This window comes from Homarus americanus, unplaced genomic scaffold, assembly GCF_018991925.1.
Source record: "Homarus americanus isolate GMGI-L3 unplaced genomic scaffold, GMGI_Hamer_2.0 scaffold52806, whole genome shotgun sequence".
In the NCBI taxonomy this organism is placed as follows: Eukaryota; Metazoa; Arthropoda; class Malacostraca; order Decapoda; family Nephropidae; genus Homarus; species Homarus americanus.
Window position 1 is genome coordinate 10,332,546 of NW_024720773.1, and position 17,499 is coordinate 10,350,044.

A 17,499-nucleotide genomic window follows, 5' to 3' on the forward strand; every position below is an offset into this window, starting at 1 on the left:
TAGGCCTATTTGAATTTTCTAAGCGTAAGAATATTAATAGAATTGACGAAGGATTAGGTTAATGTGGAGTCAGACAACATGATTTTGGACACATTGATTTTGACCTCCAGATGTACATACAGACAATCACACTTGTTTCAGCTCCACTTACTTACGTGTTTGCTTGCTTGCTTACTTGCCCTAAGAGTAAGCAAGTCATGAAGGAACACCACACACCTCATGTGAAGTCTTCTCTAACTTCAAAGCCTCTTCCTCCTCCTCATCTTCCTCGTCTTCCTCCTCTTCTTTCTCTCTCCTCCCTCACCTCCACCAGTTCTCCCTCACCTCCCCATTCACCCTCACCTCCACCAGTTCTCCCTCACCTCCACCAGTTCTCCCTCTCCTCCACCAGTTCTCCCTCTCCTCCACCAGTTCTCCCTCTCCTCCACCAGTTCTCCCTCTCCTCCACCAGTTCTCCCTCTCCTCCACCAGTTCTCCCTCTCCTCCACCAGTTCTCCCTCACCTCCACCAGTTCTCCCTCTCCTCCACCAGTTCTCTCTCTCCTCCCCATTCACCCTCACCTATCCCAGCAGTCACCAGGGTCAATACTCACGGAGAGTTGGGAAGGTCGGTGATGTCCCAAAACATGCACGTAGTGGTGGTGGTGGTGGTTGTTACCGTACCTGCAGGGAGACATAACAAGGGTTAGTTTAGCGATAACAAGGGTCAGTTTAGTGATAGAGAGAGATAACAAGGGTCAGTTTAGTGATAGAGAGAGATAACAAGGGTCAGTTTAGTGATAGAGAGAGATAACAAGGGTCAGTTTAGTGATAGAGAGAGATAACAAGGGTCAGTTTAGCGATAGAGAGATAACAAGGGTCAGTTCATGAAAAAGAACCAGTTAGTGATAGAGAGAGATAACAAGGGTCAGTTTAGCGATAACAAGGGTCAGTTTAGTGATAGAGAGAGATAACAAGGGTCAGTTTAGTGATAGAGAGAGATAACAAGGGTCAGTTCAGCGATAACAAGGGTCAGTTTAGTGATAGAGAGAGATAACAAGGGTCAGTTTAGTGATAGAGAGAGATAACAAGGGTCAGTTTAGCGATAACAAGGGTCAGTTTAGTGATAGAGAGAGATAACAAGGGTCAGTTCAGCGATAGAAAGATATAAACAGAGCTATTTAACTATAATAATCTATCGTAATTATATGCAATTTAATTTATTCTATGGTATCTCAATGGAGTTTATTCCCACCCAAGTAAGTAAACAGAACATTAACTGAACTATAAAATAAATAAATAAATAAATAATACTAAATAAATTAACTAAAGACAAATATAAGTTTGTCCAAAATCAAACACACTTCCAAAATATACCATCTAAAAAAATATATATACCGTACCTATATAAATAATATACCGTACCTATATAAATAATTAAATAAACATCGTAGACAAATCATATGTTTTTTTTATCACTGGAATATGAAACCGATTTTTTTTTTTGGGGGGGAGGGGGTTGGGGAGGGGGGGGGAGGGGGAGGAGGGGGCTAGATTCCGATACACCGATACACCTCCGCGCCAACTCGTGATGTTCACCAATCACTACACACAATTCTGGCGATAAGGTGTCACTTGAAAATGATTTTTTTTTTTTTGCTATAATTTTTTGAGAAGTTTTATAAATGTTTTAGTGAATGTTTATGGTAGAGTTTGGTTGTTGCTGTTTTTTTTTCCATTCCTTGTTAGTCTACTGTTTTTGTATATTCCAGTTTTGTTATTCCAATTCTGTTATTCCAGTTCTGTTATTCCTACTTCTGCAGACTATTCCATTCCCAAGGCAAGCTCTTCCTCCCCCACCCTTCACGCCCGCCACTTCAGTTTCCACACCATTCTCGTTCGTTCCCATTCCTGCAAGTAAAGCATTCCCATTTCTTGTCATTCCAGCCGCTTGCACTCCCACCAGCATAGGCAGAGGCTGGCGCGCTGCCAAATGCAATACAGTATTGCAGACCAGCAGCGCCCCGGGGAATTGAGAGACGGGAGGTCACTTTGAACCATATATACACAGAAGCTCTATTGAAAAAATGGGTTCCTTAAGTCAGATTACCAAGAACTTTTTTTTTAATTTACTTTGTTTTTTTGTGATAGTAATACAATATTGATTACCTTCATGGACTACATACTATACAGACATACAGTATTTTATTATTCACGTGAGAAATAGTCAAGTTTAGTCGAGAAATAGTCAAGTTTAGTCGAGAAATAGTCAAGTTTAGTCGAGAAATACTTTTTTTTGCTAATAATACAGTACATATAAGAAACCATCCCCCCCCCAACACATTATATCTGGATACAGGTTTTTATGTATTACTTCAAGATGTTGCCCAGTTATACAAAGTGTGTTACGGTGATAATATAGATATACGATACATATTAAGAAGAATAAGGTACAGCAAAGTGTTCAAAGTTAATTTACATCAACGTTGTTTAATGCTGTGTTACGTGGAGAAGACCCTAGCCTGAGACCCATTCACTGTGTGTATGTCCCATCCCCTCACCAACCCCCATCCCTCACCAACCCCCCATCCCTCCACACCACATCCCTCCCCCCCCCCTCACCACCCCCATCCCCCTCACCAACCCCCCCATCTCATTCACCATCCCCTGGCATAATAAAAAAAACTAATTAAGTCATAGATCAAGCGTGTGTCCATTTTTTTTCCCTAGAGATAATTTTTCCCCTTGGTTGTAATAATGTTTTCCCTAGGGCATTATTCTTCCCTAGTTGATGTTGATGGATGGCCACTACACTGGTTATTACGCCTCCAGGAAGGTTCTTAATCACCCCGGGGTTTAAGGTCTATCTCCTCGATGGTTTTACCTGTGGTTTTCGAACTAATGGGAGATTGGTACTTGGCTCTTTCTTACCCCTAGAGAGGTGGTGTAACTCTGCGGGAGTGTTTCAAGTAGAGGTTTTTTGGGGGGGTCGATTTTTCATGTAAGCGAAGGTGTGTGTGTGTGTGTGTGTGTGTGGTCAGTAGTGGTTGGTAATGATCGACGTGGAGGAGGAGGAGGAGGGGGAGGAGGAGGAGGCGATGGTAGTATTGATAGAGATAGGTAAAGATGTGGAACTCCTAACCTAACCTAACCCAACCCTGAGTCTGGCAACACCCACATGAAACATTAACTAACTCACTAACTAACTAACTAACTACCTCTCAACTTGAAGTGCATGCAGGAGGACAAGTCAGTCATCTTTACTGGTCGGGTAAAAAAAAACATCAAGCGTGACGTCATTCTCAGGTAATTACGGTTGACGTCACTGCACATTACCCAACACGAGTTGAAGTCAAGGTGGGTGACGTATATTACCACCCCATCTGACGTCAACCTGCAGTTTCGACGTGTTACAGGGAAATGACGTCGTAGAGTTGGTTCAGGTTAAGTTATGTAGGATAATTCAATCTTGCTCTCTCGCTTAACCTGTTTCCTCACCTTATACTTCTCACTCCTTTGTTTCCCCACTTACCCCCAGCTAACCCCGTGCTTGTGTTCCTATGCCTTTCCTTTATTCCTCTCTCTCTCTCTCTCCCTTTACCCCAATTTTCTTTATCCGTCTATCCCCTTCCACACTCGTCCTTCTTTCCCCCGATTCACTCCCTTTCCTTTCATCCACTCCCTTACCCTCATATTTTTTTTATTTTTTCTCTTACCTCCCTTTCCTCTTGGTCACTCGTCCCTCACCTTCCCTTCCCGTCTCCTCCCTCACCACTCCTTCCCCTCGGCCACTCGTCCCTCACCTCCCCTTCCCCTCTGGCCACCCCTCCCTCACCACCACCTTCCTCCCCGACACTCACCTGCCCCTCCTCCCCTGACACCTCACCTGCCCCTTCTCCCTGACACTCTCACCTGCCCCTCCTCCCTGACACACCACCTGCCCCCCTTCCTCCCTGACACTCCACCTGCCCCTCCTCCCTGACACTCACCTGCCCCTCATCCTAACACTCGTCCTAGGTACTCTCCAGCCCTTGTGTCGCGGCCCCACACGTCTCCTGGTGCCAATCTCCACTGTCTCCTGGTCTCCACTGTCACCTAATCTCCAGTGTCTCTCAACCATTTCCTCTCCCTGATCCAATCTCCTCACAAGTGTCCCTCCGCCATCTCCATCTTTCTCAGGTTTTTTCTCTCTGTGTTTCTCATCAAATTTGGCTCGGTCTCATCACGCCCCCAAGTCTGTATATTACCGGCCATTTTTCATCACCTTTGCAGTTTTTTGGGGGGGGGATTTTTTTTTTCTCAAATTTTAATTAAGTTTCTTCATGTTTTGTTTCATTGTCTTTATATCAAAATTACTTACTGTGAGGAGGAAGCAGGGGGGGAAGGGAGGGGAGGGAAGGGAAGGGAAGGAGGAAGAGAGGGGAAGGGGGCCGTCTCATATACAAATCCCCTTTCAATCATGGTATTCTAATTTACAATATATCAGATTATATTTTACAAACCTCAATTTTTTTCTTGTCCTTTCTGGTCGTGTTCGGCATTACACCCCCCCCCCATCCCTTCATCCATTCCTGTCACTGCGCCAGTTCTTGAATCTCCTCATTCGTTTTCGCCACTTAACGTAAATCCTCTCTGTTTATCCTCTTCCTTTATGGCTTTAGTCAAGTACTTCCCTCTCATCAGCCAAACTCCCTCTTCCTTCTCCTTTATGAGTGACCGTCCCCTTCCTCTTCCCTCGTTCATGCCCAAAACTCACCCCATCCCTATTGACCAAACACCTCCCTTCTCCTTCCCTACTGACCGAACACCTCCCTCACCCTACTGACCGAACACCTCCCCTCTCCTTCCCTACTGACCGAACACTTCTCTTTCCCTCCCTACTGACCGAACACCTCCCTCACCCTGCTGACCGAACACCTCCCTCACCCTGCTGACCGAACACTCTCTCTTTTCCGAACGAACACCTTTCCCTTCTAAACAAACACCTTTCCCTTTCCTTTACACCGAGGGAACATCACCTTTCCTTTTCTCAGAACTGGGCCTCATCCCCCAACTCCCTCTTTCTGCTTGAGTAAATATCCACTTTCTGCTTGACCGAGTGGCCAATCTGTCTCTCTCTGCCCATCTGTGCGTGTGTGGCTGTCTCTCCCCCCCTCCCCCCTTACACTCAGACAGTTATATTCTCTTCTGATTGACACCTACCCTCTCATCTGCCTCACTGACGTCATTCATCACTCTCTTTCCCTACCTCCCTCCTTCCCTACCTCCCTCCTTCCCTACCTCCCTCCTTCCCTACCTCCCTCCTTCCCTACCCTCCCCTCCTTTCTTCCCCTTCTGCGTCTTTTGATCGTTTCTTTCTCCTCCTCCGTCTTTCTTTTTAATATTTACCCCTTCTGTTTCTTTCTAATATTTCTCCTCCCCCTCTTTCTCTCCTCCCCCACTCACCCTCCTTCTGTCCTCCCTCTCTTCTCCTCCACCTTCTCTTCTCTCTCTTTCTTTTATTGAACACTTATCTTCTTCCTACGTCTCTTCCTGTCTCCTCTTCTTCCTACGTCTCTTCCTGCCTCCTCTTCTTCTACGTCTCTTCCTGCCTCCTCTTCTTCCTACGTCTCTTCCTGCCTCCTCTTCTTCCTCCTTCCTCTCCTACGGCCCTCCTCCTCGCCCTTTACCCCTCTTCCCTATTCCTCCTCTCCTCTTCTCAATATACACTTGCTCTTTACCTCCAAGCTAGAGCCCCATGATGGAGACGTATAGCTGGTTACTGTCGAGGAATCTTCGTCTGTCTGTCTGTCTGTCTGTCTGTCTGTCTGTCTGATATGCATAATTTGTCTGTCTAGGGTCGATATTTAGTGGGGTTTGTCACAAGAGGACTCAAAATACTTCCTCTAATGTACATGAATATATTAAATTTGTCTCTTCCTGTTGGCTTCTTCATCCCGACCACTACATCCGTGGCGCCCCCACCCTCCTCTTCCCCTCCTCCTCCTCCTCTTCCCTCCCCTCCTCCTCCTCCTCTTCCCTTTTTTTTTTTTTCCCCCCTTCTCCTCTTCCTCCTCATGTAGCACCAGGAAGAGACAAACGTTCCCTACCTTCACTAAGTAATATACACAATAGGCCCCTCAGAATCCCGTCTCCAATAGTGACTGATGACCTGTGGATCTATACCCTCCTCACTACACAGGTCACACGCAGCCTTTACAGGTCACACTCAGCCTTTACAGGTCACACGCAGCCTTTACAGGTCACACGCAGCCTTTAAAGTTACTCCCCTGGTGATGAAATACCCAACTCACCTTCCCACCCCATCACTTTTGACCCCTTCCCACCCCTTCCCACCCCTCCCATCAGTCTCTCCCCCCTTCCCCTCACCGCTTCTTACCCTGTCCTCCCCTCTATGCCGTCGTCTACTAAGGCTTCTCTTTCTCGCCTTTATCCCTCCCTAAGCGTTCTCTCTCTCTCTCTCTCCTCTCTCTCTCTCTCTCTCTCTCTCTCCGTTGTCCTGTTTCTCACGTCTTTCCCTTTTTTCTCTCCTTTCACCTCCCCTCACTAACACTCTCTTCTGTTCCCTTCCTTATATTTTCCACCCTTATTCTCCCCCTTCCCCCATTATTCTCGTCTCCTTGTTCTTAACCTTCTCTCCCATAACCTCTTACATCCCAGTTTCCTCTCCCATAACCCCTTCCTATCATCCCCATTCCCTTTTCTCCTTCACTCTATTTTCAACGCCTTCCCTTTGTCTATATCACTTCCCCCCCCCCTCTCTCTCTCTCTCCTCCTCCTCCCTCTCTCCCCTCCAGCCTTTATCCTCATCCTTCTGGGCTTCCTTATTCCTCCCCTGTTATCCATATTGATCCTTCTCTTCCTTCGGATCTCTTTATTTGGCCCTTAAACTCTCTCTCTCTCTCTCTCTCTCTCTCCTCTCTCTTTCCCCTTCCTTTTATCTCTTCTCTCCCTCTCTATCATCCCCCCTCTCCCTCCCCTCCCCACAGTACTACGCACCCCCCTACTCCCCCTTTCGTTTTATGTCCTTTCTCCTCTCTCCTTCCCTCCTCTCTCCTTCCCTCCCTCTCTCCTTCCCTCCCTCTCTTATTACCCTCATCTCCTTAGCTCCGGCACCCCTCCCCTCCCCTACAGCATTTACAAAGTGGATAAAGGCAGATGACAAGGGGAAGAAGGGAGGGAAGAAGAAGGAGGGTAAAGAGACGAGGATGGAAGAAGGAAGAGGAAGGGAGAAGGGAAGAGGAAAACAAAGGGAATGGAAAAGGTAAAGGAAATACGACAAGAATGATCCCATAGTTCACATAGTCAACACATAGGCCTAGTCAACACATAGGCCTATATACTACACCTTACCTTAACTATCTTGTACAGCTGTTTATCATTATACGCACAATACGCATTTTTTTTTTGAGTGTTAGATACGCAAATATTAACCCCACAGTAGGATAAATAGATCATGACTATAATTAAAAGATAATGTTTGTTTTGTTGACAGTTCACACACGTATGCAAATATTTGTTACTATGTGGATTCAGGGTCAATAATAGTATAATACGTTGTAGGAATTATAGTATCATATCGTTAACTTGTTGACCTTTGACCTGACTGAGCGTTACAGGGTCATCGATCAGAATACTGTGGGGTGGGGTGAGGGTGGGGCGTGGGGGGAGGGGGCATGGGGTGTGGATGGGGTGAGGGTGGGGTGTGGGAGACGGAGAGGACGTGGGTGGGTGGGGTGAGGTGGGGGTGGGAGAGGAGGAGGACGTGGGTGTTGTAAGGGGGTCGTTGGGTGGATAGGCAGGAAGGAGGATGAGGAGGGGAGAAAGACCACTGATATCGGGGACGATCTAATGGCCGGCCGATTTCCGACAAGGCCGACTGAACCGACGGACCGATGGACTGATCTGTCACCGCCAGCATCCCATCTCCCTCATCCCCCTTTTCCTTTCATTTTCCTCTCTTCTTCTTGTCTATTTTTCCTCCCCCTCCTCTTTTCTTTAACCATCACCTCTCATCCCCCACCCCTCCCCTCATCCCCCTACACAAAAAACTCAGCATCCGAAGAAAATTAAATCTGCCCAAGATGAAGGCCCCGTATCCATCAGGGTGACAGCCACTGATACGCCACAACACGACAATACCACACAATTTCTAAAGCCACAAACGGGGCTCACCGCAATATGGTATTAAGATCTTTGAGGTTTAATAGGAGACTTTTGTTGGGGGTAATAGCGTACAAATAGCCCAAACTGCTTAACTGGTATCGCAATAGTATCCATCAATACCAACTCTCCTGCCTGATGTTAGCTTCACAGTGAGTAGCATATAAGTACTTAAAAACATCTTATAATCTAAACAAATTCACCTTTATTAACGCTACACCTAACCTAACCTAACCTAACCAAACTAACTAACTAACCAAACCTAACCAAACCTAATCAAACCTAACAAACCTAACCAAACAAACCTAACCAAACCTAACCAAACCTAACCTAACCAAACCTAACCAAACCTAACCTAACAAACCAAACCTAATCTAACCTAACCTAACCAAACCTAACCTAACCAAACCTAACCAAACTAACCAAACCTAACCCTAACCAAACCTAACCAAACCTAACTAAACCTAACCTAACCTAACCAAACCAAACCTAACCTAACCTAACGTAACCAAACCTAACCCCTAACAAACCCACAAATGTTAAGGAATTAATACACCATCTCGCTTTAGTCATCTATACATCATGAGTTATTTATAAACAATCATACTCTGTCACTGTTATGGTAATTGTATTTATTTGAATATGCAGATTATACACCAGGTCTAAAAAAAAGTTATTGGATGCATCATAACGAATTCTGGGAACATGTGGGGATAATGGAGAGAGGGGGGGGGGTATTGCCACAGTAGCTCCACACATAATGGTATTTATTTCTACAGTAGTTCTACACATTATGGCCCCATTATGTCGTGTGGGTATTGGTGTTTCTTGTGTAACCTAACCCAACCTAGTCTAACCTAACCCAACCTAGTCTAACCCTAGCAACCTAGTCTAACCTAACCCTAACCTAACCTAACCTAGTCTAACCTAACCCAGCCTAGTCTAACTCCTAACCTAACCTAACCTAGTCTAACCTAACCTAACCTAACCTAACCTAACCTAGTCTAACCTAACCCTAACCTCCGCAATCTCTATAAGTTCGTCTCCATCTCTATCCCCCAGGACAAAAAACACACACACACACACACACACACACACACACACACACACACACACACACACACACACACACACACACACACACACACACACACACACACACACACATTTAATTGGTCAAGACAGAAACACCAGCCCCTAGTTGGTAGGAAAGTCCCTCGGGTGACTAACACACAAGGTTTTAATCCACCAGCCCCTGCCCCCAAACTTGCCTCTCTACCTGGGACCAACACGACGTTTTGGGGGTGTCCCTTAAACTATAGGGCTTAGGGGGTGGGGGAAGGGTGAGGGGTGAGGGAGGGGGTGAGGTGAGGGGAGAAGATAACTAAGGGAATGTTAAAGTTGGTTGAGATGCAGAGAGGTGATGTACACGCCTGAGAGAGGTGTGTGTGTGTGGTGAGAGAGAAAGAGAGGGAAGGGTTAGGAGGTGCTCTAGGTAGCCATGGTGAGCTGGGGGTTGGGTTGGGGGGGAAGTGTTCTATTAGGCTTTAGTGAACTGGAGTAGGATGTCTTTTCGGCTGGCTTAAGCGACAAAGCTGAAAATAGAGAGGAGTTACAGACAGCATTACAATGAGGGGTGAAGTTGTTACACGAACTAGACACAACTTTAAATGAGGTTAGGGGATCGTTTAGGCGGTTCTAAAGAGCTTACAATTGGTGTTAGAAACGAGGTCATTTTCAACATCTTAGTACTAGGGTAACACTGAGTACTAGGGTAACACTGAGTACTAGGGTAACACTGAGTACTAGGGTAACACTGAGTACTAGGGTAACACTGAGTACTAGGGTAACACTGAGTACTAGGGTAACACTGAGTACTAGGGTAACACTGCATTGCTAGTGAGTTGGTTGTTGGTTGGGTTTGGATTGAGTTAGTACTGGTACTAGGTAACACTGAGTACTAGGGTAACATTGAGTACTAGTGTAACACTGAGTACTAGGGTAACACTGAGTACTAGGGTAACACTGAGTACTAGGGTAACACTGAGCACTAGGTAACACTGAGTACTAGGGTAACACTGAGTACTAGTGTAACACTGAGTACTAGGGTAACACTGAGTACTAGGGTAACACTGAGCACTAGGGTAACACTGAGTACTAGGGTAACACTGAGTACTAGGGTAACACTGAGTACTAGGGTAACACAGTACTAGGGTAACACTGAGTACTAGGGTAACACTGAGTACTAGGGTAACACTGAGTACTAGGGTAACACTGAGTACTAGGTAACACTAGTACAAAGGAGTCTAAAGGTGGAATATTGTTTTAGTAGATTTCGGGGATTGAATTTGGCAGTCGTGCAGTACCAGGAGGAGGAGGAGGAGGAGGAGGAGGAGGAGGAGGAGGAGGAGGAGGAGGAGGAGGAGGAGGAGGAGGAGGAGGAGGAGGAGGAGGAGGAGGAGGAGGAGGAGGTTGGGTTGGAGTTGGGTGGAGGAGGTGGGTTGAGGGTAGTACTGGAAGACAAGATAGAGGTAGAATATCTGAATGTCTTTATGTCTGTGTAACTTATAAGGGAAGTCTCTCTCTCTCTCTCTTCAATCAAAACAAAACCACATCCTAAATATTCAAACACAAGATAAGATTGCTGGCTCCCTCACGTTCCCTCCCTCCCTCCTTCCTTCCCTCCCTCCTTCCCTTCCTCCCTCCTTCCCTCCATTATCCTTGTATCGTGGTTAGTAATGGAGGTGTGGATAGGTAATTGTAGTTCATTAGTGTGGTGGTACGTGGTTGGGGGGGTTACCATCACACGTGTTCCTCTGACCTCCTCTCTCTTCCTCTTCCTCTTCCCTCCCTTGACCTCTCTGTAGTTTCAAGGTGCTTCATTCCTGGGTTTCAAGGTGCTTCATTCCTGGGTTTCAAGGTGCTTCATTCCTGGGTTTCAAGGTTCGTTTCTCCCATCTAAGAAGACATTGATTCCAGTGTTTCGTTTCAGGGTGTTTCAGTGTTTCGTTTCAGGGTGTTTCAGTGTTTCGTTTCAAGTGTTTCATTCATCACTCTCAAGGTTCACTTACCCTATATTATATAACACAAACTTTAGACATTGATTCAGTGTAACATGGTATCTCATCTATGGTTAATGGTTATGTTAAGTGTTAAGTGATATTACAAGTCCACTTTGCCTCTTGGTTGACGTTAAATTTTGTCTCTTAGTTGATGTTAAAATATCGAATTCAAGGAAGAATCTCGGTACAAAGGTCAGGTACAAGGTTAACTTCTCATCCGAACCTTTGAGAGTCGTGGTTAAGTGACTCGGGGTGGAAGGATTGTTCTTTAACCGGAAACTAGTTGCTATTAACCCAATGGTTGTGATGAGGACGGTATTGTGTAGTCAACGACCGAGGTAAATGTTAAGAGGTGTGTGTGTGTGTGTGTGTGTGTGTGTGTGTGTGTGTGTGTGTGTGTGCTTTGTCTTCTTCCTCCGCCAGCCTGCCCTCAGACCCCGTCCTCCCATCCCATTCTCCCCCTCCCACCTGTTCCCTTCTCCCTTTCCCTTCTCCATTTCCCTCCTCTCCTCTTTCTTTCTCCAATTCTCCCTCCTGTCCTTCTCCCCCTCCCCCCGGTACAGTAAGGTGCACACCGTCGGGTCACATGATACCCCCCCACCACCACCTCGACGACCCAAGGCTGTACCGCCCGCCTCTCAAAACTCACAGAGGCAATATATCATTTTCTCCTCCAACACCGTAAAAGCTTTCTATGTTTTATTAAGCTTCAGTACGCATTTTTATCTTTCCAGCAAGACAAATATACCTTTCCTACAGCAGAGACATACAGTAGTACTTTATTATCAACATTCAAGGGGGATTTATTCTCTACATTCAGGGGGGAGAATGCCACCTTGTAATGTGTCAAAGCCTGGACGAGAACAGATCCCAACTGGCCTACGTTAAGAGAAACAGTCTGCTGGATTAACCAATTTGGCGCGCCACTCAGAAGGAATAAACACATATTTACGTTCTTTATGGTTATCAATATAAGGTGAAATGCTCGTTCTGGTGCGTGTTCCAGATGCTCTTACGCTCACTGAGTGTTATGTTACGATGGTGTATTATGCTCTCGCCTTTTTTTTTTTTACTTTACCGTGATAACTCAATGAAGATTATGTTACAGGTAGTCATAATGATCGTTGAGGGACTTCTTCTACAGTATAATAATAATTACCATATTAAAAGCATTCTATAAGGCTACTCCACAGTGTTCAAAAGTACATCATCGTTATTATTACTAAAAAATATATATATATGCACATCTTCAACTACAGGTAGAGCCAGACACAACTACAGGTAGAGCCAGAGCCAGACACAACTACAGGTAGAGCCAGAGCCAGACACAACTACAGGTAGAGCCAGAGCCAGACACAACTACAGGTAGAGCCAGAGCCAGACACAACTACAGGTAGAGCCAGACACAACTACAGGTAGAGCCAGAGCCAGACACAACTACAGGTAGAGCCAGAGCCAGACATACCTCCAGCACGACAGATGAAGGTGAGGAAGGTGGTGTAAGACGATCACTAAAGCCTTGTTGAGTATCAGGTGTGGTCTGTTTCTCTCTCTGCTGCCACCCACCCACCCACCCCACCCACCCACTACCAGCCCCACCTCAAGCTATACCACCACCAACCGCAACACCATTCACCAACCCAGTGCCACCTAACACCTCGCCACCCTGCCACCCACCCACCCACCCACCCACTGTCATTACCACCCACAAACATTCCTGAGACACACTAGCAGGGAAGTATCAGAGACTTGACGTACTTAACACCATAAAGCAAAGTAGATTTATTTTTTAAGAAGAATGAAATAGATAAAATAATGTAAATGGAATGTAACTAATAGAAATAAATATAGAGAGAAAAAAGAAGATAGAGGAAGAATAAATAATTAAAATACTAATAAATATAAACTTCTTCCCCCGCCCCCCCCCTCCCTCTTCTTCTCCCCCTCTTACCTTCCTCCCTCTCTCACCCCCTTCCCCCCTCCGCCTGGTACCTGAGTATAATCCAGTAAGAGGGCAAATCAGCACCAGGTAACCAAACACAGTATCAACCGCGCCTTCCCTCTCCACACACACACACACACACACACACACACACACACACACACACACACTCCCCCCCCTCCCCCTTACCCACCACAAGCACGTGCCCCTCCTCCCCTCCCCACTCCCGCCACAATACCTTTTTCAAGCCCCCCACCACCACCACCACCACACACTAATAAGGTACAGCAGAGGGCTATTTAATACAACTTACGCTGAAATGATATACAGCAAGTTACAGCGAGGTACAGCAGAGTTACAACGAGGTTACAGCGAAGATTACAGCAGGTTACAGTGAGATTACAGCAGGTTACAAAGCAGCGAGGTTACAGCAGGTTACAGCGAGATTACAGCAGACTGCAGCAGAGTACAGCAGGTTATAACGAACAGAACGGTGTAATAAGCAGCAAAATACAAAACACCAATATTTACCGGTACAGTAAGGTTCACCCATCCCTTGCTGTACCTCTCATCTTCCCTCACCTCCTCCCCTGCCCTCCCCTCCCCTCCCCTCCTCCCTCCCCTCCCCTCTCCTCCTCCTCCCCTCCCTCCCCTCCCTTCCCTCCCTCCCCCTCCCCCCTCCCGGTTCGTTTTCTGCGGCCCTAACAATCAATCAATCAATCAATTACTCAACCGGTCAATCAAAGTGCCATCCTTCCTCTGCGGCCCTAACAATCAATCAATCAATCAATTACTCAACCGGTCAATCAAAGTGCCATCCTTCCTCATCCCTGGGCGCTGGTGACTATGGCCCTCCAGTCATGTTAAATCACAAGGTCACCTGGGGTCACCAAGGTCACCAGGGGCCACCACCTGGGTCAACTAGCTCACTGAAATAAGGAGGAAGAATTACTCACTATTAAGCCATGCAAGAATCCTGTTTCAGTTATCACGTCCACAACACACACACACACACACACACACACACACACACACACACACACATATGAATACTATTTCCAAACAATATCCTGATGGTGTTGAAGAAGAGGAGTGGGGAGTGGAGAGGGAGTGGGGAGTGGGAAAGGAGTGGGGAGGGATTGGGGAGTGGGAAAGGAGTGGGGATTTAAACCTGTACCTACCAACACACACCAAAACGCACACAAAAATGGCCCCCATCCCTAGGTGCACACTACACACGGGGCCAACTCACCTCCCTTCACTAACTCACTAATTAAAACACAATCGATGAGCAATTATGAGCTCTGGCCATAACCCGACTCACAAGCAATTCCCCTTCCCCTCTACTGACTTTTTAATTAAAACTTGGGACAGGTACGGCCAAGTAACTCCACCAGGTAAATCAATCGGGGTAACTCAACCAGGTAAGTGAATCAGGTAAGTGAACCAGGTAACTGAACCAGGTAACTCCACCAGGTAAATCAATCTGGGTAACTCAACCAGGTAAGTGAATCAGGTAAGTGAACCAGGTAACTCCCACCAGGTAACTCCCACCAGGTAATATCACTTTCAGTTACTCTCAATCAAAAAAAAAGTTATTCATTTAACTTATTAATTAAAAAAATGTATAACTTAACTGGGAATTGAATAACACAGCTGGAGAACCAATCAGGGTGAATAAATTGAAGCCATAGTGATGAGGGGGAATAATATTTGGGGTGAGGATGGGGGGAGGGGAAGGGGGAGGAGGAAAGGGGGTGAGGAGGGGGAGGAGGGAAGGGGGTGGAAGGGGGAGAATAAATGAATCAATATAGTGCTGTACTGTTGTATTGAACTTGATGATATTATGAAAGAAGGAGGAAATAAAGGAAGATGGAAGAAAGAACAAGAACAATAAGAAAGAACAAGATAGAATAAGAACAAGACGAAATAAGAACTGCAGGAAGAGCCACAAAAGGAAGGCTTGTACTTGAGAAACCCTGAGACAGTACCGCCCGACCACCCACCCCCTGTAAGACCTCAGGTGATGTGAACCGTAGACTGACGTAAACAAACAAGATGGCGTCCCAGTAAAACAACCTTTAGTCTACCTGAGAGATTAATTAACTCTATGATAAAATAATTCTTGGTGTTAGTTATCTATTAAATATTACCTAACTTAAATTGACCAAATCTAACCTAAATTAACCTAACCTTACTTAAATTAACCTAACCTTACCTAAATAGAGAGAAAAGGAGGAGAGGGGTGAGTGATGGATGAGTGAGTGGGTGAGTGGTGGAGAGAGAGAGAGAGAGAGAGAAAGATGGATGAGTCAACTAGTGTGCGGATGCTGGAGGATGAGTGAGACAGCTCCTAGATGGATGAGACAGGAAGGTGTGGATGCTGAGGATGAGTGGAGATAGCCTATGGATGAGACAAGGAAGGTGTGTTGCTGAATGTGAGGAGGATGAGTGAGACAGCCCTAGATGGATGAGACAGGAAGGGTGTACTAGTGTGCGGATGCTGGAGGATGAGTGAGACAGCTCCTAGATGGATGAGACAGGAAGGGTGTACTAGTGTGCGGATGCTGGAGGATGAGTGAGACAGCCCCTAGATGGATGAGACAGGAAGGGTGTACTAGTGTGCGGATGTTAGAGGTGACCCAGTCTTGGTCAGCATGAGGATGTTGCTTGTTGTGACCGTCATGTTCAACCACTGATCCCCGTCACTCAACCCACCCACTTACCCACCCATCCCACTTACCTACCCACCCCACCCTACGACTCCACTCACCCCACTACCCTACCTACTTTCTACCCCACCCATTCCATTCCCTACCTACTCCCCATCTCCCCTACCTCCTCGTCTCCTCAGCCTCTCCCCTTCCTATGCCTCATCACCAGGCCTTCAGAGTCTTCCTCATACTCCAAGATAATGTATTTAAATGTGTGTCAGCCCCTAAAGGTGTCTGACTAACTAAACATTATTACTACACTCCAAGATGACCGTAATTCATGCTCTAAAAATAAACTACGGTCATGGGGATGTTTTAGGTTGAACGGTTATATAAACATTCGCTATTTGTTCAACCGGAAAATGGTAACTTCAGATTATCACACACCATGAAGTGATTTATTCGAAAAATAGTCGAATGTATTTTTACACGTAGTATGAACGAATTCCAAACAGACCATGAAGCGCTGCGTCAAAGCCACGCTACAATTATCGGGATAATCCCTGATTTAGCGAGAGGAATTACTTCCATTATATTGTTTTTATTTATATGTTACACAAAACATATAAAAAAATTATCAGTCATATTTTTTGAGATATTATTCCATCGCTAAAATACATTAAACGAGAGCCAGGTGGTGGTCAGAGGTCAGGGTCAAAACAGGTTAGAGGTCAGGGTCAAAACACACCTTGAATATGTAGAGTACGCCCCCTGTCCACTGTGTGTGTGACCTTTAACCAAACTCCACCGGCTGAGGCTGGGCAGTTGCTAGATAATAACACCCATCAGCGTAAAGGACAGACAGACACCCCAGATGATGATGTAACGTGCCAGGACACCACGAGGGGAATAACAAAAGAGTATCACATAAACTCTATTACCCGGTCATCAGAAAATAAACCAAGGTAATTTGTACAAGATCCTCCCCCGTCGGGCATAAAAGACCCACAAGTGTTACCAGAACCAAACATGAGGATGCGACAGTGGACAAGAGGAATAAGAAATAAGAGAGTTACCCCTCATCCTCTCTCATTCCCCGGGGGATTTAGCAGCACGGGCCATCGTTTAGGGAGGAAGTTTGTGCCTGTCAGATGAGGTTTGCAGCCCTAAATAGATCCAGAAATACTTCCCTCTCGTCTCTGGCAATTTTCTCTCTCAAGACAAGATTCAATTCTCCTCTGAGGTCATTAACAAGTCTTCCTCAGGTGATACCAAACTTTTATAACTTCATCCTTGACAACCTTCACGTCTTATTTTTGCTCAGTAATTATGAAATACCTAAGTGGAATTTACATAAAAACAAACCGGGTTTAGATCAGCCCGAATTATTTTCTTGATATTAAAAAAAAAATCCAATATGGTTGGCTTCGGATCTATTTACCTTGTCAATTAAAACTTCAACAACTAAACACTAACCATTGATTATTTCCACCTCAACCAAATTCCCAATATTTCCTTGTTTCTTCGGATCCAAATTCCTGCCAATACCTTAACTAAGTTCTCAAAGTTCATTTAAAGTTCATGTTTTTTTATAGATCAACTCAGCAACATTAAACCATGATCTATATAAACCATTTTAGAGACTTAGTATAAAATAAACCCCTTATGTTTGTTCTCTAGTGACACCAATCATGTCTTTT

At 45.6% G+C, this 17,499-nt stretch overlaps 1 protein-coding gene across 4 annotated transcripts in view; it reads right to left on the bottom strand.

The window, feature by feature from the left end:
* Positions 1-17,499, bottom strand: part of LOC121861062 (neurotactin-like) — a 96,997-nt gene that overhangs the window by 50,782 nt on the left and 28,716 nt on the right. For 2 of the 4 annotated variants that reach the window (XM_042358594.1, XM_042358591.1), the window contains exon 1: positions 593-659. The exons of the other annotated variants lie outside the window; for them this stretch is intronic. In XM_042358594.1, the coding sequence (XP_042214528.1) occupies positions 593-627 (35 nt within the window). In that variant the 5' untranslated portion in view covers positions 628-659. Of the gene's footprint in view, positions 1-592; positions 660-17,499 lie in introns of those variants that run through there. 4 annotated transcript variants of the gene reach the window in all.